The sequence below is a fragment of the Chaetodon trifascialis genome, chromosome 10, assembly GCF_039877785.1.
Source record: "Chaetodon trifascialis isolate fChaTrf1 chromosome 10, fChaTrf1.hap1, whole genome shotgun sequence".
Classification (NCBI taxonomy): domain Eukaryota; kingdom Metazoa; phylum Chordata; class Actinopteri; order Chaetodontiformes; family Chaetodontidae; genus Chaetodon; species Chaetodon trifascialis.
In genome coordinates this window covers 8406574-8430990 of record NC_092065.1, presented here as the reverse complement: position 1 = coordinate 8430990, position 24417 = coordinate 8406574, and the positions used below count along the sequence as shown (strand labels likewise).

The window sequence follows — 24417 nt, the reverse complement described above, 5'->3', positions numbered from 1 at the left end:
TCCCATATGCAGTACTTTGTTTGTCGAACAGCCATTAGAATTAAAATAGTTCTGAATAAACATGAGGTGGATACTATATGAACGAGGAGCCGTCATCAATCCTGTAGTGTAGTTTCTGCTGTGCAGGATGCTGCTGCTTCACTTCTGGTATCTGGGACAAGCCGTCATCTACAGTGGCAGGATGGGCTTTTCTCCTCACTCTCCCGTCCTTCGCTTTTGCCTTTGTACCGCCATAGTGACGGAGCATGAGGGGCTTCTCCAGGTCCTGGTCTGCTGTTTGTAGTTTTCTATGTGAAGATATGTGAAGTAATTTACTGTTGGTGTTTAAATATCTCTCAAGCTGTCGAATTGGAGTTAGTATTTTTGAGGAGTTACATTGCAACATGAAACATATATATAATTTTAATCAGTAATGGCCAAATACAAAATTCAGTAAAGACATGTTATCTCTCATGCATACTAAAAACCATCATCTCCCAAAAGTGAGTGATAACTGAGTCATACCAGCCCTATACTTTGAACTAAATGCTAATGTCAGCGTGCTAACATTACCTACAATGACATGCTTGAATGCTGATGTTTAGCAGGTATAATGTTCAGCAAGTTAACCATCTTATTTCAGCATGTTAGCATTCTAACATTTGCTAATTATCCCTAAACATAAAGTATAGCTGAGACAGATGGTCACAAATTATTAGAATAAGTAAAATTTGAACACGATGAGGGCACCACATGAGAAATCAGGGAATCATCAATGTTATTACAATTCATCCAGAGTGAGGACACGAATGTCTGTTTCAAGTTTCATGTTAATCCATCCAATAGTTGTAAAGACATAAAATGTAGAATTGGCAAGCTCATGGTGGTGGTAACAGAAAAGTAAGAGGTTCATCAAAGTTTGTCTCAGTATCATGAATAGCTGTACAATATTTTGTGCCAATCCATGAAGTAAATGTAGAGATAAGTCACTGGATTTGTGAACACTTTGACCAGCTGGTGGCACTTGATGAAACATCAGGGGGTCATCAAACCATTAGGATTTATCCTCTGGGCACGCTGGATATTTAGATATTGAGAAACTGCAGTCTGGACCAAAGTGGACCAGCATTGCCATCCCTAGAAAAATCTGATTAGCAGATAAGAAATTTTGCAATTTTGCAACATTGCAATGTTTTGCAATTTGACACAAATTCAGCAGGAAAATATTAACAACACACTCTGGATTTCTTGCCACTTGGAGTCGCTCCACCACCCACTGACACAAACTGATCCACTGAGGCTCATCACAGGAGGGCGGCTTTGGCTGGATGATCCATCCTGGAAAAAAAGCACATCCAGCTGAGGCAGCAGGACCACCGCAGTGAGACCAGTGGACCACCGACACAGCAGCCGGCTGTTAGGAACACAGTGCCCCTTCAGCTCCATGTCTTACCTCGATGTTTACAGTTGTTGGATGAATTGGCAAGACTGATGGTGGCAGAGTTGTGAGCTGTTGGGGAGTGAGAATATCAGTCAACTGATGTCTCATATACACCTTTTAATTCAATCTATATGGACAATAATGATCACATATACTGTAAGCCACTGCTAGTGACATCAGGGTACTTAATAATGTAACCGAGTAGCCCTGTAACTGATTAACAGACAGCTGTACATCTGTGCCCAGCTACCAGTTACTTTGTCCTCACTGGTAAACCAATCCTCTCACTTCCACAAGCTTGCAACGAAAGCTGTTCTCAAGTTCAATTCTAAAAGGTCATGAGAAATTACTGAAGAGGTTTTCACTCTTACAGTTTTACTCTCATTGTGTGTTGCCTACAATAACTGAAAGTTTCTTTTGAATGCTGGAATATGGAACTGCTCTGTCAATCCTGCCTTACTCTCAATTTTCTATATTTATATACCCAGACAACTCTAGCATTTTCTGATTACACATATTTTGTAAGGATTTGTGTTGTGTAAGGGCTTAATTAATGATGAATAAATCATTTAAGACCTACTTTTGGGTTGCCAAGTTGTAAAAAGCCCTTTGACTGGTGGATATCCATTATTAATGACTTAATAATGTTCATACATGGCCCATATTAACGATGTACTCACTCTCTAATAATCCAATTACACAATAATAAACCATAAAGTCTGCAGCTGTTCATAAATCAGTAAATTGATTTTGGTCCAGACCCTGCAGACCCTTTATAGAAAGATAAGTGGTCAAACCATTTGTTAAAGGGGTATTCTATATTATATATTCTAACGATAAAGAGACAAAGCACGTTTAAGCATGAGGAGGACAAACCCCAGCCTAGTGGATTTTTACAAACTGGCAAAAGTTTTTCTTATTATTCATCTTGAAGGCTTTAATAATTATTAACCCCTAATAATCATTGGTTTTCATAACGTCTGCCATGTAGGCCCTTTCCCGCCAAGAATGACTAAAATAAAAATTGGAACTACTCATGTTAAGTCAAAGTTATGAGCTACTAAGTCACTTTTTCATTTAGTGACACGAAATTAGACAGTGAGTCAGTCAAAATATATAATAGTATAGGTACAGGAGAGGTTTATTGTGGCCTGTCTTTGACTCATCATACTTTAGACATGAGTATTTCAGACATCTTAACTTTGAATGAAGTTAATTATTTTTTCCTGGCAGAAATGAGCTTCCATACAAACGTGGCCCAGGGATTCATTTAATCTGACGTTACCTCTGTGGTGACTTTGAATGCGCTTTTTGACGCGTGGGTTTGAGCTAACTTGTGGTTTTACATCCTCCACAACACATGAGCCTCTCTGTCCTGCCTCCCTCTTGTCATCAGGGGACACCTGACGGGATCGAGCTTCATCCAACTTCAGAATTGTGGACTTTTCCTTGCAGCTCTGTTCCTGAATATTCGCCCCCGCAGTCAGATCCTGCCAGGAGTAATTCAGAATATTTACAATCCCGCGAGGAATACAGCCCTTCTCACACCACTTATGATGAGAGAGCAGACGAGCCAATTCATTTAATAGGTGAGGGGCTGCTCGTTTGTATGCATCCATCGGATCGTGGTCCTTTAATGTCGGCGCAGCACCGACAGCAGATGTGGTGTCAGGTTTACCATCCCTGCATGTTTCACCTGACAGCGTCTGAACGAGCTCACCACTTTTACCTCCTTTGCTGTCAGTCTCTCGACCACTATGGGGAAAAAGAGAGAATTTATTATAGTCATATGACAGGAAAAACGTCAACAATTTTTTATTGCATTAAGAGAATTTCATTAGATTACCTTTCCATTGCATCGTCTACCTGCGCTCCTTCATTTGCCATGCTGGTGTAGAAAATGTTGCTTCTTGTCCCTTTAATTCTGCTTCGGTTCGTTGGCTGCAGAGAGGTGAATTGCATGATTATTGACTAGTTTCTTTCAAACTACAGTCAGCATAGTGAATCATTAGCCCACCTGGTCAAAGAAATACAAAGGGCCAGTCCTGGATTCTGTCAGCGCACCAGAAGAAGTCATTATGTCTTCCTCTAAACATTCGCCACGCAAAACGCAGTAAACATCGTTGCAGCAAAACACCAACAAACCCAAACTGTGGTGCTTTAAAATCCGTCTTTCACTCCTGTAAATGTGCCCTCGGTCAGTGTGCTGCCGGGCTTGTTGCTTGGATACACACTTCTACGCCCGTCTCCAAACGTTATGCACCATCAGTGCTCCACTCAGGTAAACATTGAAATGCTATCTGTGACAATACAAACTACAAAACGTCACTCACAATAACAGATAAGGTGTCGAGCGTATGGCAATGTGGACACACGGGTGGGAACGCAGTGGATGAGCTGCAGTCAGTCACAGGTGCGCGCACAGACAGGTAACCTGAAACTCAGCCACTGGATGTTCAGAGAAATGGATAATTCTAGCAAGCAGTGCAGCTTTTATAGGCCACGAATCAGGACTTGATGGTCACATAACCAAGCATCAGCCTCCACACAGTACACCCAGGTTGGGTTGCTGTCCTGTTACAGTTTGTCCCAAAATGTAATTTGCCCTGCAGAAAACAAAAAAACAAAAAAACAGGCTAAATGAAAGTTTTTGCTCCTCGGGACAGAAGAGGATCGTCTTCCTCTACTCGGGTGAAGTTGTTGCACAGAGATTGTCTAATAGCTCATTATTGGCTCAGCTTCCTCCAGCACACTTTTCTGCTTTGACCACTGGAGGCTCCCAGCAGCTTATGCGTCACTTCATCTCTCAGTCGCTGATCATGGCGGAGCTACAGCTACAGCATGAAGTGGAGCCTCAACTTCTCAATGGGGACGACTTGAACGAGGAAAGAGATGATGCAGACGCTTCGGAATCAGTGAAGAAAAAGAGAAGAAAGAAGAAGAGGAAAAAGACCGCCGCACCAGGTAAGAGGCATCACTTTGGGGGTCGAGAATCGTTGAGAAAATAGCGCAAAATTGTCTCCTCTGGTGCGACTCGCTATAGAGCACGAGCGTCAGATATGCGGGACAGGAGACTTTTCAACCTGTCAGACGGTCTTCTGTCCAGCTGTCCCAACTCTGAGCGGCTGCTGCTGGAGCTGAGGGCGCTCATCTGGAAACGGGACAATCTCTGAGAAACGCAATTTAACATCAGAACTGATTGAAAGCTGTCATTTGAAGATATGGTTGGAATAAAATGTAATTTTACCCCAGATTAAATATGTTCTATCCAATAAATCCCCCTAAGCTGCATGAAATTATGTAATAGAAGTATCCACAGTTTTAGTGCAATAAGATGACAACCACTCTTATGCAAAGCAGCATGATGATAATTGCAGCCTTACTGCCTCATGATGTGGAAAAATCAAATCTCAAAAAGCCCTGGACGCTGAACCTGCCTTAAGTCAAGTGTGGTCCACACAGCTCTGCCTTTGAAGGGCTAAATGTCATAATGCTGCATGGTACATATGCCCTTGAGGATATTGACTCCCAAGGTATTGAAAGAATTTATGCACAGGCCCTGCCAAGTTGAGCTCGTAGTGGATGCACTTTCTTGAGATGACTCTGAACCACATATAATTTACTCACTCTGTGTGTGTGTGTGTGTGTGTGTGTGTGTGTGTGTGTGTGTGTGTGTGTGTGTGTGTGTGTGTGTGTGTGTGTGTGTGTGTCTGTGCATGCTCACGCATGTGCATGCACCCATTGGTGCATGCGTGCGTGTTCACCTGCACATGCATGCACGAGGGTGTGTGACTTTGCAGCAGGGACAAATGAGGCTGAGGGGGATGGAGAAGCCGGAGGTGTTGGTGATGTGACAAAACAGTTGGAGCAGCAAACACTGGAGGACAAAGAGAGGGAGGAGGATGGAGAAGAAGGTAACTCTTCACCACCACCACCACCACCACCACCATCATCATCATCATCATCATCATCACCATCATCATCATCATCATCATCAGTAATGGAGGATTGTGTTGAACTTTAGGGTCCTGAAAGTGCACAGTGAAATTCAGCTGCTCACATCTGCAATGTGATATCTGATTTTCAGTAGCACACTGGGAATTTTGCCCAAGCCTCCTGTCGATATTTCTCACTTTACAAAACTGTATTAAAACTAATGATGCTTTCAACAGATGGGGATGAGGGAGAGAACTCAGCTGGAAAAAAGAAGAAGAAGAAGAAAAAGAAGAAAGGATGTAAGCCATTTTTTTCCTGAGTGCAGCAACTGCATCACTACAGTCTACAACAGATTGCTGTGTTTGAATTAAATTCACATTTACTCCGTTCAGAATGTGAACTGAAGCAGCTGTAACTCACATCACTGTGACAGAATATTTATTGTCAGAGAGGCACAGCAGGTTTTCTAGACGGACAGAATAGCGCGGTGAGATGTCCTGACTGCGCTGCATCAGAATCACTTTGAATCATTTGTTAAATACAACAGGTGCACAAAAGCAGTTTGACTTGGTTAATTAGTGTGATGAGAGTTACATAATGCAGCAGTGACGGGGGAGTTGTAGGACAAAATGCGACAGGACCCTACATGTCGAGCAGACGGGACAAAATTAATGACAGCATAAACACACAATGCCAGTGTTACAGTGTAGAGTAAGTGCTCCTTGATAATATGCTGTATATATGTGATTATAACCCACTATATGATACTATAAGTGCTGTTATATTTTATATTACCACAGTTATTACTGCCATCTTAATTCAGCCGGTTTCTTTGTCTCATGAGTCTCTTACTTGAATTAGATCTGTAAGTCAGGAACTGCACCATGCTCTCTAGCTGAGTAGGAATATGAATGTCATGAACATGGAGAGGATAACTTATGTTTTCTTTTCTCTCTCCTGCTGCTTTCCTCTGCTTCTATCTGGGCCACAGTGAAGGGACAGACTGACCCTCCCTCAATCCCTATTTGTGAGCTCTATCCCAGCGGAGACTTTCCAAAGGGAGAGGAGTGTGAATATCCACCATCGAAAGACGGGTGTGTGACCTCCACATCGTCCCTCACACTCAGCAGTTGTCTTCCACTGTGTGACATGCCTAGTTTTTCTCTCTGCTTTGTGCTGTTTTATTCATATTGGACATCATAATGAGGTGGAATGTTTAGTGTTTAGTTTGGTTTAATTTCCTCTTCAGGAGCACATAAATCATTTTTTCTATATTTGGCCTCAGTTGAAAAGTATCAACGCTACTTTCACCCGCACACAGTGTCATATCCTCATTACAAATATGTGTATAATGAGAAAATAATGAGTGCCTCCTCTCTGTGGTGTGCCTGTCTACCTCCCGCCAGGCGCAGTGCAGCGTGGAGGACCACCAGCGAGGAGAAGCGGGCGCTGGACAGGGCCAACGAGGAGATGTGGAGTGATTTCAGGCAGGCGGCCGAGGCACATCGGCAGGTCCGCTCGTATGTCAGGAGCTGGATCAAACCAGGGATGACCATGATTGACATCTGGTGAGACATGCACTGAAATATTGTCCTTGAGCCCCTTTTAATGGACTTTAATCTTGGCTGCTCATACCTGCCAGGACTCGTTTGAACCAGAAAGTGATGTGAAATTGATATAAGCACTTCTTTGTGCCAGCCTGCAAGAAACGGTTTTAAAATGATCAAAGAAAGCAGGAGAACTGCTTCGTGGTCTCAGCCTCTTGTGGATGCATTATCTGCCCTGACAACAGTCTCATTGTTCCTGTCATCCATTGTCCCTTTGTGCTGCTCTCTGTTTCTGGCAGTGAGAAGCTGGAGGACTGCTCCAGGAGGCTCATCAAAGAAAATGGGTTAAAGGCTGGCCTGGCCTTCCCGACCGGCTGCTCAATCAACCACTGTGCTGCCCACTACACCCCAAACGCAGGAGACCCCACCGTGCTGCGCTACGACGACATCTGCAAAATTGACTTTGGAACGCACATCAACGGCAAGAGCTCGCTAATAACTTTTTAAGTGCTTTTGGAGTTATGCTGTGCCATTTCACACTTGGCATTTATTATGACATGGTAAAATGATGATTACATTATAATTCTCACTGCCAGAAATACACTGGTCTCACAAGTTAATTAACTGCCATTTTTTTAGATTAACACATGCTGCATATTCCTGCAAAATGATCTCCTCGTAGACACTTTTGAATGAATAACCAAACGTTATGGTCTTACAGGTCGAATAATAGACTGTGCCTTCACCGTCACTTTCAATCCAAAGTTTGACAGGCTGCTGGAGGCTGTGAAAGATGCAACTAACACTGGCATTAAGGTAAGACAGCTCTCCCCCTCATGCATGGTGCTTCATTGCACTGCTGGTTATACTGCATGATACAACAAACCAGCAAGGATCAGTATATTCAATGTACCTTTTCTTTAATGTTCATATCTAGGTTGCAATTTCCTATGATTAAGCCTGTAAAACAATAAAATGATTGAGAATTTGGCTCTATCTGGCTCTAATGGTGAACAAGCAGTGGCTAAATGTGACTCAATGTGGTGCCAAAATGGTAATGATGTGGGGGCACACAAATAGTACACTGTGTGGAAGTAATGATTAGGATAAGAAAAATACAAGTACAAGACCAGATGCATTGTAATAGATAATGTATTAATCTGTGGATCCTCTAGTATGGATAAAAAATAAAAAAAAAAACCTCAGTAACTTCTCAGGAGTTTGTGCACTTTGCTGCAAAGCCTATAAATAAGACACATCACAGAAGGGCTGGTGAATTATTTCTCACTATCCAGACCGTGTGTGTGTGTGTGTGTGTGTGTGTGTGTGTGTGTGTGTGTGTGTGTGTGTGTGTGAGGAGTGTAATGCTGTGCACTGCTTGTAGTGTAAACACTTCTCTGTCCCAGTTTGCAGGCATCGATGTGCGCCTGTGTGATGTTGGTGAGACCATTCAGGAGGTCATGGAGTCTTACGAAGTGGAGATAGATGGGAAAACGTATCAAGGTAATGTGAGGTCTTTTATCATCTTTCCTTCCTGTGCATGTTCAGCGCTGCATCCTGTTAATTCAACCTCTGTGTGCTGTTCTCTTTACAGTGAAGCCAATCAGGAATCTCAATGGCCACTCTATCGGGCAGTATAGGATACACTCAGGGAAGACAGTCCCTATTGTGAAAGGCGGAGAGGCCACGAGGATGGAGGTTTGTGCAGCCGTGGATACAGCTTACTCAACTTCGAATATCATTTCATCTGAGCCAAATGTGGATGTGACTAGATTCTGCACCACAAAACAACACTGCAGCCTCTTTTTACTGGAGTGTCTGAAATTAAACCTTTATTAGCTGCTTGACCTTGCGTATAAATAAACCCTTTTTAATTCTTAAGTGTAATTGGAAGAACATGTGGCTGGTTAGGGTTACGACAGGGTGTGGAGAAGTGTTCCAATTCACCGCTCTAACAGCTTCTTAGTCACCCTCGTCGGCACTTTAATTACTCCTTTAATGGAATTACCAGCCACATCGAGTAGCAACACGTGTTCAAGCTCCAGCCCCTCATTTCACCGTGAGAGCGTTGAATTGTGGGCATCCAGAGTTCATTAACAGGCCGGTACTTCACCAAGGAGAAACATGGTTTTGAACTATCTTACATTTCCCAAGACTGTGCCGAGATCCATGCCTGCATCACTCCCGCACAGCTGCAGCACATATCTGTATTTGGACAGAACTGAGCATTTTAATTGGCAAGTTGCTGCGTCAAGCTTTTTACCTGATGGCTCCAGGAGGGTGGGGTGGGGGTGCTGCTGATGTGGCAGCTTTGCATGTTGTATTTTTAGCTGAAGTGTGTTGGTGTAACAGGGCCATTACCCTCTTTGTGATCAGAGAGCGCACGGCTGGAGTGGCAGCTGGGCGTGCCACGGGGCTGCTAGCACTTTGACTGATTATCGGTGCAGTGAGAGAGGGTGTCGCAGTGTTATCAGCTAATACCACAGGGACTCCAACAACAGCCACGCGCCGATAGAGACACTAAACACCAATGAAACCCAACCAATCAACTCGCACGAGGCGCTGTTCCAGAAAGGACACTACTGTCCTTAATAGACTACACATGAATACGTCAGCCGCTGGCATCTTGAGGGTTTTGTTAAATTTACTCAGTCCCCCTGGAGTGTTTTTGACCTTTCAGTAACATCACTGAGCCCTGCATGAAAGGTGTATACATACACTTTGATATCGTGACCTTCTCTTAGCTATACAAGACTTACACAGTAATTCCATATTTTACATCAACAACCAAATAAAGTGTTTTTACCTTTTTTTGGTGCCTCTCAGGAAGGTGAAGCTTACGCCATTGAGACATTTGGCAGCACAGGAAGAGGTGCAGTCCACGATGACATGGAGTGCTCACATTACATGAAAAACTTCAATGTTGGACATGTACCAATAAGGTTGGTTCTGCTGTTTTCATTTCATTCCTGTATAGAAAATAGAATTTTATTAATTTTATTTTTTTTATTCATAGGTTAATTGGATAGATCATATCTGCATGTTAGTTTCCAAGTTATCTCACTGTCTCACTCTGTGCTGCAGACTTCCAAGGGCTAAACATCTGCTGAATGTGATCAATGAGAACTTTGGGACCTTGGCTTTCTGCCGCCGCTGGCTGGACCGCCTGGGCGAGAGCAAGTACCTGATGGCGTTGAAGAATCTGTGTGACCTCGGCATCATAGACCCATACCCACCTCTCTGCGACATCAAGGGCAGCTACACCGCCCAGTACGAGCACACCATCCTACTCAGGCCCACCTACAAGGAGGTAGTGAGCCGGGGAGACGACTACTGAGCATGCGCCAGGAACTCAAGATGAACCAGGAGGAACTCTGAGACAACAAACCTCTGCAGACTGATAGCAATTATGCAATATTTCTCTGACCTAAATTTCCACTGCTTGAGTACCTTTCAGTTATTATTCTAGCAAGAGCAAAAGACTTGTCATGGCAGTAGCTTACTAGTGCTTTTTTTTTCTCCAAAGAATTGAGCAAATAGACAAAGGGCACATCTTCCAAAAAAAAAAAAAATGTAGTGTTGTCATTTTAGTCATATTTTCATGTACTGCTTTTAGGAAATATGCAAAAAAAAAAAAATCATGCAAAAAAGGTTTTGGCAAAGAACTCACCTAACAATGCTATGCTTCATTGCCTTGTTAAGACCTTGAGAGGAAAAAACAACTGCTATGAAATATTTATATTTCTACATTTCTTTGCTCTATTTTAATTTGAGGCAGTTTTCTAAGAAATAAATTGTTATAAATCTTGCATTGATTACTGTGTAAATATTTAAGAGCTTAGCCTACATTACCAATAACTGATGATTTAAAGGTGCATTTCTCTCTTTTATCCAAAGGAGGGCGGCACTAAAGCATGGGTCAAACATCAGTCAGTCACATCTGCTGGTGAAGGTGTCACAGTAAGCTAGTCATAGATTTGTGCTTGTGCACCATGTAATGAAAGAGACTTTTCCCAGAGCCATTAAGAATGAGCACACCGACATGGAGTTTATGCTGTTTGGATGAAAAGAACATATGGGATACTCGGAAATAGCTTTACAAATATCACATTGACAGCAGAGTACATTCATGTACCCTAAATCACCACTTTGTCCTTTACAAGAAAATCCAGCCCATTTTCTCTTATTTTGGTAAAGTCTTTGGGACAAGGACATGGGTGGTGATGTCATGGTTGAGGAATGCATCATGTCTCCTCACAGAGTTTGTCCTTCTCCTTGGAGACAGCGGACCAAGACTATTCTTAACTGGACCTGGCTCAAAAATTGCCTGTGGACTCGGGATGTGATACACTGTGATGTCAATGAATACCCAGGCTTTTAATACATATTTATTTTGGGGCAGCAGGAGTCACAGGCCAAAAAGAAACGCATATGACAGTGTGTGCTCTCTTTCTCTCTCCCTCTCTCTCGCTCTCTCTCTCTCTCTCTCTCTCTCTCTCTCACACACACACACACACACACACACACACACACACACACACAGAGGCTCCCACTGGGTTGGGTTTAGAGAGGCACTCTCAAGTGAATCCTCCTCATATGGAAGCAGACCGTATGAGGACGGCAGAAAATCCTCACAGAATCAAGTCTGACTTAAACAACCCAACAATGATCCACTCCTGTAACTGAAGCAGCCGTAGGAGCAAACTCAATTCTGAGTGTTTTAGCTCGCTGCATGTAGTCTGGACCAGAGAAGGTGGAGCGGAGTGTGTTTTGCTCTTGTCAGACAGCAGGCGGGTGAGTGTGCCGGAGCAGAGCAGAGCTGTTCAGATTAGGCCGTCTGATACCTTTAATGTTTTTTTTTTTTCATCCTCTCCCCTCATCCAGGAGTTACTTGTTCTGACCTGCACAGTCCCAGTCTCCCCCGCCAAGGACATCAAGCGTACACACACATCCACACTCACACACTCAAGCATTCTGATGTTGACTTATTCGTGATTTATCGCCAATATCAGTGCGACGACAAGGATAATTCAGTGTGCGCCTTTGCGAGATTTCAAAGTAAACAGCTCTCAATGAAATTGATACAGTAGGACGTGACTGTGTTTTAGCTGACAGCATCTTTGGCCAGGACATAAAGTACCACTGTGTATTTAACATGCATTCCTGATTGTTTTACAACCTGTAAAGAATTATGAGCTGAGCTGATATCATGCAGTAGCACGGGAATGAAATACGAACATCAACTTCGTCTGCATGAAAAGTCTTGATGGTCTGCTTTGTTCTCTTTGATTCTGACGTGACTGTAGTGGTGAGGTATCTGCTTACAGTACGTGCTCATTTCTGCCACAGGGTAACAACAACCACAGCAGCGCAGCGTTGCAGCTGTTTCTTGAGGCTGTGGACTCCACTTTGGAAACAGAAGAAACAGTGAAACCCCTGAAGCAGCCAGAGGATTTTGCTTTCGTATTCGTGTCCAAGCAAAATGCCTAATTCAGTCTCTCTGTTCATTTTGCAAATCATCCTCATGTCACAGATGACCCTCCACCTCTCCATCCCTCTGCAGTCCTTGGTGATTCTCTACCAGCGGCCACAGTCTTTTCTGAGGATGTGGAGGACTTTGCGTCCCAGGCTCGGCTTCCATGATTTAACCAGGCTCTTGGTGTTGACCATCAGCCGTGCAGTCTTCCAGTCCTCATGACCAGCGACCACATACTCAGAGCCTGGAGAAGAGAGAGCAGAACATAAACTGAGAATGTCACTAAAATACACAGAAGAGGAAGAAAAATCCCCTTATGTAAAAGAGCATGCAAGATTATATAACTATAATCAAGCAGTTAAATACTGTGCTACTATGGCTGGCTTGGATGAATGTTGCCAGGAGTGATTATTGTGAAAGTGTTAGATGTAAAATAGTCTCATAACAGAGAGGTGGCTGTAATCTTTAAGCTGTAAATGTCTATTCTAAATGTGCGATGCTTGGGCATTGGCACCAATTCAAAGCCTCCTCTATAGATCCTCGATTCAGCACAAAGCTGGCAGGCTGTACACACAAGAATTGGTTAATTAATAAGCTTCTGCATTGTGAGCAATAAAGTCAGTTGCTGGAGGTGGCTGCAGCTGACCTGGGTTGAGGATGGGACAGGTACAGCCTTGGCTGGTCCAGGACTCTGGGTAGAGAGTGACGCTTCCCCTCTGGATCTTCATCTGCGGGTTCTGGTGCAAGACCTTCCTGACCTTGACCTCCACCTCTGCATGGGACCCTCTATCGTGAGCTGACATCACCCTCACCACCAGCACTGCCAAAGCAACACAAACAGTCATTCCACAAATCAGGAGCCTCCAACAAAACAAACAAAATACAACATACCAGTACTGACTTTCCTTGTCTTAAGCATTCAATCTTTCACATCCTCTTTTTGTTTTTTTCTTAATTTCTCGGGTTAATGGGGAACTTTTACACATCCAAATCATTTTACTAGTACAAGGAGACCTACCAAGCCCCCAAAAAAGAGTTTTATAATGTCTTCTGTGGCATTAGAGGAGCTTTTCAAGTCTTGGAAGATAACCAGAGTCTTGTCCTTGGGATTTCTTTCCTTGGCTTGGGTTTTAGAAACTGAAAATGTTTGACAGACAGCCTTCATTATGGGGTTGTGCAATTTGAAGTTTGCTTTTACAAGGCAGGGAGAGCCTAATGGAAAGATGCTATCGAGCTGCACACTCCAGTGCTGATTCATGGACTAAAAGTCAGATATTTTGGCCCCTGCTGCCTAAATTTTGACCATTACTTTTCTCCCAGCTACAAGGAAATGCAATACTAAATTTCAGGAGTACTAGTAGCGTTATGGAGCATTTTTTTTGTCAGTGGGTCCTTGCTTTGTTTGTTCTGGTCTAAGTGCATGACGATGGGGTGGTGATACACATATTACTGCCCATGGGTTCACACTATTCCACTGATCTGTAGGTGGCAGTAATGGGACAGAAACACAGCAAAGTGCCAACAAACGCAGGGAAGAAGACTGCTGGCGAGTAAACATGGCGTAAACAATGCAGGTTTGCAAACTTTCCAAAATTTGGGCTTTGCAATTGTTTTGCATGGAACAAAATGCATTCAACACATCTGACTGGCCTCAAGGATACACATAATGTGTTTGGGGAACACTGATTGAAAAATCCACAAGCACCTTTAAGGAATCACTACACAAGAAATCAAGTGGAACAACCAGGGGCATTTTTCAACATTCAGACATTTATTATGGACAGATCCGATGGCGTTTAAACAGCCACAGACTCCATTATGTTGTTGAATGGCCTCACCCTCACACAATACTGAATCAGTTCCCTCCTTCAAACAGCACTTACCATAGTCATACTCTGCAGCACAGAAGAGTTTAGGGCTGCCAAGGGTTACTTCTACACACTCACATTTCTCTGAAAGAATAAAACCGGATTAATAAGATTCATATAAATCACTCAATCATGACCTGTAGACTTCAAGATCAAAACAGCTGCATTTTATCCATATAGGTTGATGCGTGTGCAGTGTATTTAGTGTGATATGACCTGTGACTCACCAGAGTGGTGCAGTGCAGAGAAAAGCTCCTCTGCCCTAAAGAGTGCCGTCTCACTATTATTGCTGCTGTGTCCCATGTGGCCAGTGGCTGTATAGAAGACCTCCACATCTGAGCTGTGCCGCAGAGGTAAAACCAGTCAGAGGCGGGGCTCCACTCAGTGTTAATCATCCAGAATGCACTCTAACTGTACACCATACGTCACTGTATCCAAATATGAACACATATACATATGATTAAGTTTCAGCTCTTACCCAGAAATGCAGTCACCAGTGTAGGGGTCACAGTCCCCTGTACAGTCACATGGACGGCAGCCGTATTCATGAAGCCCCCAGTATCCCAGCATGCAGCTGTCACAGCGGGGGCCCCCAACACCAGGCTTACAAGTGCACTCCCCACTGCTAGGGTTGCAGAGAGGGCTACCCCCTGAGAGGACCGAGCCTACATGGTGGCAGGAGCAGGCTGCAGAGGAGACAGGTGACAGAACAAGAGGAGTGCATGTTAACATTTCTGTTTGGAAGTCAAAAGACGTGTCTGCCTTTCTGGCACAGACCTAGCAGCACTCAGCGTGCATTATGAGCCTGCGCATAGTCAAAGGACAAACACGCTTGCAGAAGCACAAACAAACATATTTAGAAAGTACACAGTGAACTCCCAAGGCGACATAAAAGTTAAATGTATTTCATCATCGTCCTGTAACAAGCGACAAGCTGGGAGTATGTACTCAACAGGCTTTAAGCAGCTGCAGCAAAAACAAACAGTATATCATTCCCTCTCTGCGCTGTCAGACCTGCTGCCTGATGGTCGCTTGTGATGACAGAATGGTTTTTGTTACAGACTTGCTTCATCTGTTTCCAAAAACGGCATGTTTGTTCTTAAAAAATGCTGCAGCGTGCCTGGCGGGGGGAAAGGGCAAGAATGGGAAAAATGTGCTTGCATTGGTCCATGGGAAATTCCTCCATTGTTTGCAATTACAGTGCAGCCTCTGTCATTCCAAGGAGTGGAGTAGAGTCATCTTACTGCCTCATCACTAGCAAGGCACTGATTCAGAAAGAGTCAAAAGAGATCAATCGGCTTTAATCTGGAGCGTCAAAAGAAAAATCAAATCTCTATTACTGTCCTCAAAATATCAAAGGCTTCCCCTCTTAATTGGATGGCATTCATCCAGACAGAGTTACTGTGTGGGGGAAAGAAAAGAAGCTACACTCTGAGGAGTTTAAAGGCCTTACGTTTGCAGGAGTTCGGGGCGGTTTTAGGTCGGCCGGGGTCTCTGAAGAAGCCCCTCTTGCAGTTCTGGCAGTGGCGGCCCTCTGTGTTGTGGCGGCAGTCATCACACACGCCGCCACTCCGCCGTCCCATTGCGAGCCACAATCCACGACTGAAGTGACAGCTCTTGGCGTGACCGTTACACTTGCACTCTGAGTTTAGGTGAACACAATCGAAACAGACTGTTATGTTTTCCTTTTGCCCAGCTGAACTTTCAAAGCCCCGCTGATTGCAGTGACAACTCTTACAGTAGCTGACATGAAAAGAGGAGCTGCTCTTTTATTCATCATGCATGAGATTCTGAAAGGTTACATGTGATTTATGAGACGAAATCCATTTGCAAGATAAGTCTACATGCTGTGTGTCCTACAAGTGCATTTGACTCTCTTGCCCCATCACTCACTCTGGCACTCATGCGGCGTCCCTGTGATGCCATTGGCAGCCTGCCAAGGTTGGTCATTGTAGAGAGGCGCACAGCGCTCGCAGTGGTCACCGGCTGTGTTGTGTCTGCACACACACTTGCCGTGAACCTGCCAGGCAAACAACACAGAAAGAAAATGATTTGGAATTTCATTGTATCTGCATGCTTTTGATTTTAAAGATTGCTTAAAGAAACATGAGCAAGTAGTTAGTAAGTACTGCAACATACTGTGTTATATTGTTCTTGAAGTGTCAGTTGGTGTGTCAGAGGTGTTTATCATCCCGGGCAGGTTGGATGTTTAACCACGCCTGTCATCACAGAGCCTGTCATCAGCCTATTGCTGTATATAAAGGGTGTGGTGACCATTTTCAAACATTTTAGCCTGATGAAGATCCGACTGGGATCAAAACATTATCCACTTAAATAAATTTGTGGTTTGCAGTCACTGTGTGGGCGTTACTCTTTTCATTGATGCTGATTTCTAGCGGCCTTATGACTAAATGTGATGTGCGTAATACTTCTTAAGTATTGCAGCATACCAACATCTACATGCACAATGGCAGTGGTTGCACACTGTGCAGCTTATTACTGCCTGGGTAACATGTCTACACCCCCTTAAAACATGTTGGAATTAAACAAGTGCTTCTATTCTGCATTTACAGTAAAGAGAATAACATGACAGAGCCTATGGGTTGTTAAAGCATTAGGCTGAATACCATAATTAAGGTTTTCCACATCCTTAAGTCCCTGTAATGGTAGGTAAAGCTGCGGCCTAATATCCAGTCTTCACTGCAGCCTTCAGATTCAGCAGCACATACCAGTGCACAGCTGAGTATTAAGGGAGTGGTGGGAACAAAACCCCAAACTATCTACTCCCAATGTTACCACATACAATAAATAAAAACGGAGACAAAATGAAGCCATAGGCTGACTTTAGCGTGACACAACATCTCAGTAAGTTTTCACAACGGAGCAAACTGTGCAAGAGCTTTACTTTGAATATACACAGCCTGCACCTGCAAGCTGTGTACGTTCACAAAATCCAGCTCAAAATGGCTCACCATGCTGCTGGTCTTCTGTTGGCTGGGCTGGTAGCCGCTGGCTGGGACACAGTGGTCAGCATGCCCATTGCAAAGGCAACTGCCTTTGACAATAAAATCATAGATGGCATAATGGTCTGTGGGGAGGACAGCGGCACCAGGATGTTTGGCCTGGCAGGGACACGGCTGGCGCTGCAGCAGGCGAACTCTCAAGTTGGTGATCATGAGCTGGTCCTGGGCGGCTGGTCCATAGGGATCCACTGAGTCCCATGGCGACAAGGCTCGATAGATCACCTGGAGATTGAAGCAGAGGAGAAATACAAGGAAATCTCTCAGAATCTGTGTTATTCCACATGTACAAGCCTTTCTAACAAGTGAAAACAACTGACAGACCATGACGAAAACAAAAATCATGTCCGTTTCTCTTGTTTCTTGTTCTGCCAAATAAAAACCAGACATCTGGTTCACCTTTCACGCTCCTCAAATAGCTGCTACTCACGGAAAATCAAACCAGCTCCAAGGTAAACATGGACAAATGGCTATGTTCTCCTTCATTAAGCTGTGTTGCGTGTTACATCAGATACATCCTCTCTGTCTGTATATGGAAATGTGCATAGATATTAAAAAATAATACAATAAGGATATAAAGTTCTAGACCTAAAACTATATTATTCTGGACAAATGTTATCTTCAATACATTCTCTTTTATTAAACACCAAAATCTCAGTGCAGATTCTGTGTATCAGTGCCAAAATTTCCTTTTTCAAGAACTAATAACTTTTTTGAATTTAACTGAATCTGATTAAAATGAACTGAACTGAACTGCGACATCTATTTTTTAAATCATTACCTCCCGCAGCCTTACTGAAATGAATAAAGTTTCCACATGCCATTTTAACTTTATATTCTACAATCCATTTTGAATATCTTGCATCGTGTCTCTCTTTAATGCTGTGTCATAATGAATATATTCTGTACTATGACATCATGTGATTAGAGATACAGTACAGATGTAAACAACAAGATCTATTGTGTAATCATTGCACTTGACAAATAAGCTAATTCTGATTTATAATTTAGAAAATTCACTTGTGGTGATCACATGTATACTTTAGCTCATTACTGCTGGCAGCTAGTTTAAACTAAGTATATGATGTTTGCAGTATTACATTATCACTGAAACTATTTACGTTTTCACACGAGGTTTTGGGGATGTCGTTGCATGTCGAGCAACAGAGACACTAATTATGAAGGGTGAGGGGCTTACACAAGAGAGCTGACTTACTGTAGCAAGACACATACTTGTTGTAAATACACTGCAATTATGAGATCAGTCAAAGCCATATATTCATTCAGACATTTAACCAGAACCTCCCAACGTGGTCTGAGGCCCTTTGGAGCAAAACAAACCTTTCCAAGCCAGTGAGAGTCTCTCTTTTACGCCATCAGCGTGAATGAACAATGTGCTTATGAATTAACCATGGCTGCTTATCTGGCTCAGACCTCCCTGATGATACAGCAGGTCCAAAAAATGCTTTGAGAGAACATCAGAGGTAAAAGTGAACATTGATATTCTAGCCGAGCATGTCAAAGCTGTTTGCGGGCTTAGAAGGCCAACCTGACAAAAAAGGTCTCCCACAGCTCATCGGAGGAGATCAGCTTACAAAGCTTGGTCACTGTTTGTTCGGTGGTTTGTGTGATATCAGCTTGTAGCGCATCCCAGTGCCAATAAATGGACAACAAGAGCAGAGCAGATGGTGAGTGTTATTGCTGTGAAGTGCGGGGGGAATGTCTGGAAGCGTGCTTTGATGTGGTCACTCTCAGATCTCAGACATAGAATCACAATCCAATATTGAAAGCTGAGCAACTCAACCTCCTCACACCTCAAAGATTATCATACAAGTGTATTCATAATAGAGTTCAAAAGGCTGCATGGCAGTTCTATGTTAATGTCCACAAGCTCTCCGAGACAACACATCATTGATTTTCCTATACCTGTTGGGATTTAGCTCATTTTAATCAATAAGCTGTCAGTGTTCTTGTGTTATAGATGTGAAGTGATGCATAACAGCAGAACACAGCTCCTTGCACTGAATGTCAACTTTATCATTTTATAGGTGATATTATTCATGCATGTTTTGCAATAACTGTCATTCTGGTTGTACATATTGGAATTTTACAACTTTGGTCTATTTTGTAAAGCATGTATATAAGTTTATTCTAAGTTTATATATATATATATATATTAGAAAAATATAAAACTAATATCAATTTCAGTCACATTGCAGAGCCCTAAAGGATATTAACTTCACATTCAGACACTTTAAGTGTACTGGTCTCTCACCTCTTTGATGTTTAATAACTTCATTTTGCCCTGGCAGGACTTCACAGTGGCAAGGGCATATTTATCTGAAAAGGTGTTACGCTTCATAATAACAGACGGAGTGATAATTTTTGGAGTTTAATTAACACCTACAGTGCTCAAGAGTCACTCCGGGGTGGATTGGTGGGGGGGGCGGGGGTTGCTATCTCTACTATGAGGATTGCAACCCCAAACTGCACCCGCCCCAGCTTTCCTGCTCTACGTGCCTAAACTGTCAAAAACAGCTGAACTAGCGTCAGAAGTAGATAGAAAATCCATAATTGATGATGCTACCCTGCTCATGTTTGTTCTCTCGTTTCCAATAGAGTGTGGTTGCAGGGTAATACTATTTGCCATTTACCTGCAGAAGTTGTAAGTATTCTCATTTAACCCTCACCCACACCCTTCTCGTGCCACACTGTCAAAACCACATGCTCCCCCTTTTTCTAGACCAGCCACTGTACTCACCTCTCCTCTGGCGCAAGGGAAAGCTCCCGAATACTTGGAGGTGCAAGTTGCTCCACTCTCCCCAACTGGCGACCCCTCGACCAGGCCGAACACCTCCTCACAGTCCCTGGCAAAGTACCTGAGGGCCTTCCATGTGCGCCCATGGTCTTGGGAGCGCTCCAGCACCATGGCACCGGGGCGCGGTGAGCGGAACACCAGGATGAGGTGGGTGAAGAGGAACTGCGCCTCCAGGTCGAGCTGGAGCGTCTCCTCCTCCACCCCCCCTGCAGACTGCCACCAAGTGTCAGGGTAGCGGAAAGAGGAGTCGCTCATGGCAGAGGGAGGGTGCGCCTGGCTGGGGATGGCAGAGTTGCACTTGCTGCATTTTGCTGCCGAGCAGGACTCCCTGATGCGGGGCGCAGTAGCCTGTTTGTAGAAGCAATAATGCTCCGAGGAGTTGGAGCCGCAGACCGACTGGGTGCTCAGCACTCTACCCTGGGCCAGGTTGCCCATGCGGGGGTTGCAGGCTCGGCCGGAGCAGCGGCTCTCCGCAGCTGGACCTTTGGGTTTAGACGTTTCTGGTGAGGAAAAATGAATGAAGATGAGAAATGACTTTTTGTCACTGAACATATCAAGTCATTAGGTGTCCGGTTTCCCAACCCCCTCTCTTGAAATGTGTGCACTTATGGTGCTGTGAGGCGTACTTTGTTAAATTCATTTACATCTTCACAAGGTGCGTGCGTAAAAGTCCCACCAGTTGAAACTCACCGGCTGAAAGGGGGGAGGATGCGCACACCAAAATAATGACAAGTAAAGTCCACAGTCTCATCCTGGAGGAGTTGTTGCTCTTCTACATTAAGTCACCTGTCCTATATTCCGCAAAAAGCAGGAACGCGCACTCAGCAGCTTGGTCCGAGGATATCCAGACGTTAATAATCCAACAGGTTCCTTTCTTTCACTATAAAACAACTACTGACAAACTGTCACGACGCAGAAATGAAGAAACAGACAGGAAGATTATTTTCCGTCTGTCATGGAGTAGAAATGCTTCATTGGAATTAAGTCGTATTATCTGAGAGCTCCGCAGTCCTTATCCTTAAATGATTCCATCCCACGCACTTCAGCGTTCAACTTGTTGTGGAGAGTTCATTGACATTTAGGAATATGAAGAGGTTAGCAACGCCCTCCTCATGTCTTTTCCCAGACCCCTCCCACTCCGATCCCTAAAATCAGACTTTCCAAAAGCAGCAAAACCATCTCTGGCAGACTTTTTGGCATGCACTGTATTTTAAAGAGGATTGGGCTTTTTTGTTTGTTTGTTTGTTTGTTTGTTTGTTTGTTTTTGAAAATGTTGATTAAGATAATTACAATGATGATTCTACTTTCTTATATATTTTCATCATTCATGAACAACCTCACACATAAGCCAATTTTTACTTGCCACAAACTAATAAATGTATATTTTACCCTGCAGCAGCATTAACATTTTTCTCTGCATTCCTAAATAAGAGCCCTCAGTGAAAGAAGTTAGTTGTCATCAGATTTAGACTAGAAAACACCAGTCTGCAACAATAAGTGAGACATTTAGACGGCCTCCACGAGCCACCCAGGCACTGGAGGGCTGACCGACAAGTGTGTCATTGTGTTGCATTCCTGCCACATATCACCACTTGTTTCTAACTGCCACTCGTTAACCACGCTTTACCTGCCTCAGACACACAACAGCCCTGGACCTGAGGGGTTGGACAGCACTTGACCGCAATAATCATCCAGTTGCACACCATTTTTTAAAAAAACTTAACAGTGACATCATCTTATTGAGACACAAAAAGAAGGAGATTTCAAGACAAAAAATGGGTATGTGATACTGCATGTATAGCTTTGCCTATGGCTAACAAGATGTATCATAATCCTTTGATACCATGTAAAAGCTTTACAGCGTGGAAAGACTGAGAAAAGTGCAGCCTAATACAGGACAGGCTGGTGAGTGAAGATGAAAAGGGAGCAGTGTCATTAGTACATCATACCTGTGAAAACATGAGGTCAGGAGTAATCTGTTCTCACTGTGAATGTGACCTGTCACATGAATCATCCTCTCATATGTGTGCGTGCATACGTTAGAGGAGAAGAAGGGGGGGGGGGGTTCATGAGCATTCTCAGCCTCTTCCCTAAGGCATCGGGACGGATCAGGACATTCCTGGAATACTGCGACTCTCGTCACAGTGACAGCCTTTTGGGTTTAAAGGGAACAGAGTTCATGTCTGTGTGTTTTTAGATTTTCATGGGTTATTTCGGTTGCCTCCAGATGATCGGCCGGGCCAAGGGGTGATGCACCTTGAGCTGTTCTCTTTGTACATCACTTGCATGTTTTTCGATCCTTAAATCCCCAGAGTCACCATGAAAAATGCTGCAGGAAGGATGTCTAATCTCGGCCAGTCTGTGGTGTATTCCCCTGGCAGGATGAGAGCGGCACGCATCACAAACAAATTCCTTTACACTCGTTAACACCAGCTGTTTGTTGTTTCCTCTGTTACAAAACTTGAATTCGACCATTAAAGGATAGTTTGTCATTGTGGGAAACAAGCTTCTTCTCATTCTTGCCAAAAGTTACGTCAGAAGGTCGATACCATTCTCATGTCTGTGTGGTAAACATGAAGCTATAGCCAGCAGCTGGTTAGCTTAACTTAGTACAAAGACTGGAAATTAGTGGAAACAGTTAGCCCGACTCTGTCTGAAAAAAAAAAAAAAAAAAAAAATGTGCCAAACTGTTTCACGACTGCAGTCACCTCCAGGAGTCAAGACATTGTAGTGAGGTTGAGCTGAGACTCCAGGAGGTCACTACACCCAGCAAAGAAATAGTCCTGCTTACAATAACCCCCTGTAAAACTCAGATTTGTTATTTTAATGCTTCAGGTTTTTGTGTGGATTAAACAAACAAGATACATGTGATAATAAGTGATCTTAAGAGCTGCTGGGAGGCAGATTTTATGTTTAGACAAGGTCAGACTTGCTGTTTTCAGACTTTGCGCTAAGCTATGCTAACTGGCTGCTGGCTGTAGCTTTATATTTGCAATCTTTTCATCTGACTCTCAAACTCGTCCTTTAAGAGAAAAACACCATTCTCTCATTCTATTATAAAAGCTGGCTTACACCTCACTAACCACTAATTGTTGAATGATTTTGTGATACAACCACAGGCAAAGACCCACAGATCTATGAGAGAATACTGCAGATATGAGCAGTTATGAATGTAACATCAGGCATTAAGAGTACAGTCAGAGGGGTTAATCCAATAACACATGAAACACTCCTCTCATGCTAAACGACCTCCCTGCCTGCCACAGTCTGGTGCTGGACCTCCACGGCCAGTGGCTCTGCAGTGGCCCCGTCATCTAATGGTCCAGTAAGATGACAGACGCGGGGCCTTTCCGCAGCCGCTGGCCCGCTTTATTTCCAGACTGTAAAAGGATATGGCTCCCTCCCCCCTCATGCTGCTATGTCACCTAGTACCTTCAGCTCACTGAACCGTCTCAACCCTTGCAAGTAATCTGTCTACTCTCCTGTAAAAGCCAGACAAAAAGCTAGACATGCTTCAGGCAAGGAGGCTAGGTGCATTGCCCACAGGCTAGGCATTAAACACAAGGCTCTAAACACCCTCTGTCACTGCTTTCCTTTCTTTTTGCTTTGAGTTTTATGACGTTTATCACTGCTATCAGTCTGCCTACTCCTAGCCATAACATCGCCCTCACCCACATTTCATCAGATGGCTTAATCTGTAATGACAAAAAAATGAAACAGGGTCTGCGCTATGTAAATATTAGTCCTTAAAAGCAACTCTTCCCATGATGTAACTCATTTGGTATGAATACTGTTAGTTATTCATATTATACTATGACAGACTCATGATACTACTTAGCACAGCAAAGGCTTCCCCTACCCCTCCAAGCACATTCCCCTCAACGCCTCAACCCTCTCCATTCAGAAACTTCTGGAAGTTAATACTCCATGTTTTACATCACCTTTTGAGACACTCTCTCATTGCACAGGAAGGACTCAACAGATGACTGAGTACAAACCTGATTTTTGGAGTGAGCTCAGAAACGGGGGAACTGTGAGAGCTTCACCTTCATAAAAGCGAGGCAGGCGGATGTGTCCCATTTTTAGTTTTTAGTGTTATGGGAGGGGAATGTGTAACTGTGTCATATCATCTGCAACTTGGTATGCATAAAAACCGAAAAGGAATATGCAGTATCATTAGGAGTGGGAGAGGAAACAGTGACACTTTTTCACATCCAAACCGCGAGTGTGAGTTTTTCTTTTGTTTAGCATCTGACAGGTGATAGCAGACTAGCAGCCAAACAGGCAGAAATTATGAATATTACAGAATTGTATCTTTCATTCCAGCTGCAG

At 43.6% G+C, this 24417-nt stretch overlaps 2 protein-coding genes across 2 annotated transcripts; one reads left to right on the top strand and one right to left on the bottom strand.

Moving 5' to 3' along the window:
* Positions 1 to 4207: 4207 nt before the first annotated feature.
* On the top strand, positions 4208 to 10712 carry LOC139337541 (methionine aminopeptidase 2-like). The gene is made up of 11 exons (XM_070972168.1): positions 4208 to 4384; positions 5221 to 5334; positions 5593 to 5655; positions 6348 to 6450; positions 6763 to 6924; positions 7203 to 7384; positions 7625 to 7719; positions 8310 to 8406; positions 8498 to 8601; positions 9730 to 9845; positions 9988 to 10712. The coding sequence occupies exons 1-11, from the start codon at positions 4210 to 4212 to the stop codon at positions 10238 to 10240; spliced, it is 1464 nt and encodes a 487-aa protein (XP_070828269.1). The 5' UTR covers positions 4208 to 4209; the 3' UTR covers positions 10241 to 10712.
* Positions 10713 to 11768: 1056 nt separating this feature from the next.
* Positions 11769 to 20940, bottom strand: LOC139337684 (netrin-4-like). The gene is made up of 10 exons (XM_070972389.1): positions 20776 to 20940; positions 20029 to 20585; positions 17220 to 17492; positions 16141 to 16267; positions 15701 to 15889; positions 14726 to 14933; positions 14475 to 14587; positions 14263 to 14331; positions 13026 to 13199; positions 11769 to 12623 (listed from the first exon to the last, which is right to left on the bottom strand). The coding sequence occupies exons 1-10, from the start codon at positions 20834 to 20836 to the stop codon at positions 12481 to 12483; spliced, it is 1914 nt and encodes a 637-aa protein (XP_070828490.1). The 5' UTR covers positions 20837 to 20940; the 3' UTR covers positions 11769 to 12480.
* Positions 20941 to 24417: the final 3477 nt, after the last annotated feature.

Coding starts and splice junctions, on each gene's coding strand:
- LOC139337684 (XM_070972389.1), bottom strand. CDS start 20,836: ATGAGACTGTGGACTTTACTTGTCATTATTTTGGTGTGCGCATCCTCC. Junction 14,588..14,725: donor ACTGGTGACTGCATTTCTGG/GTAAGAGCTGAA, acceptor TCTGCGGCACAG/CTCAGATGTGGAGGTCTTCT. Junction 14,332..14,474: donor CTCTGCACTGCACCACTCTG/GTGAGTCACAGG, acceptor TTATTCTTTCAG/AGAAATGTGAGTGTGTAGAA.
- LOC139337541 (XM_070972168.1), top strand. CDS start 4,210: ATGCGTCACTTCATCTCTCAGTCGCTGATCATGGCGGAGCTACAGCTA. Junction 6,925..7,202: donor ATGACCATGATTGACATCTG/GTGAGACATGCA, acceptor TGTTTCTGGCAG/TGAGAAGCTGGAGGACTGCT. Junction 8,407..8,497: donor AGATGGGAAAACGTATCAAG/GTAATGTGAGGT, acceptor TTCTCTTTACAG/TGAAGCCAATCAGGAATCTC.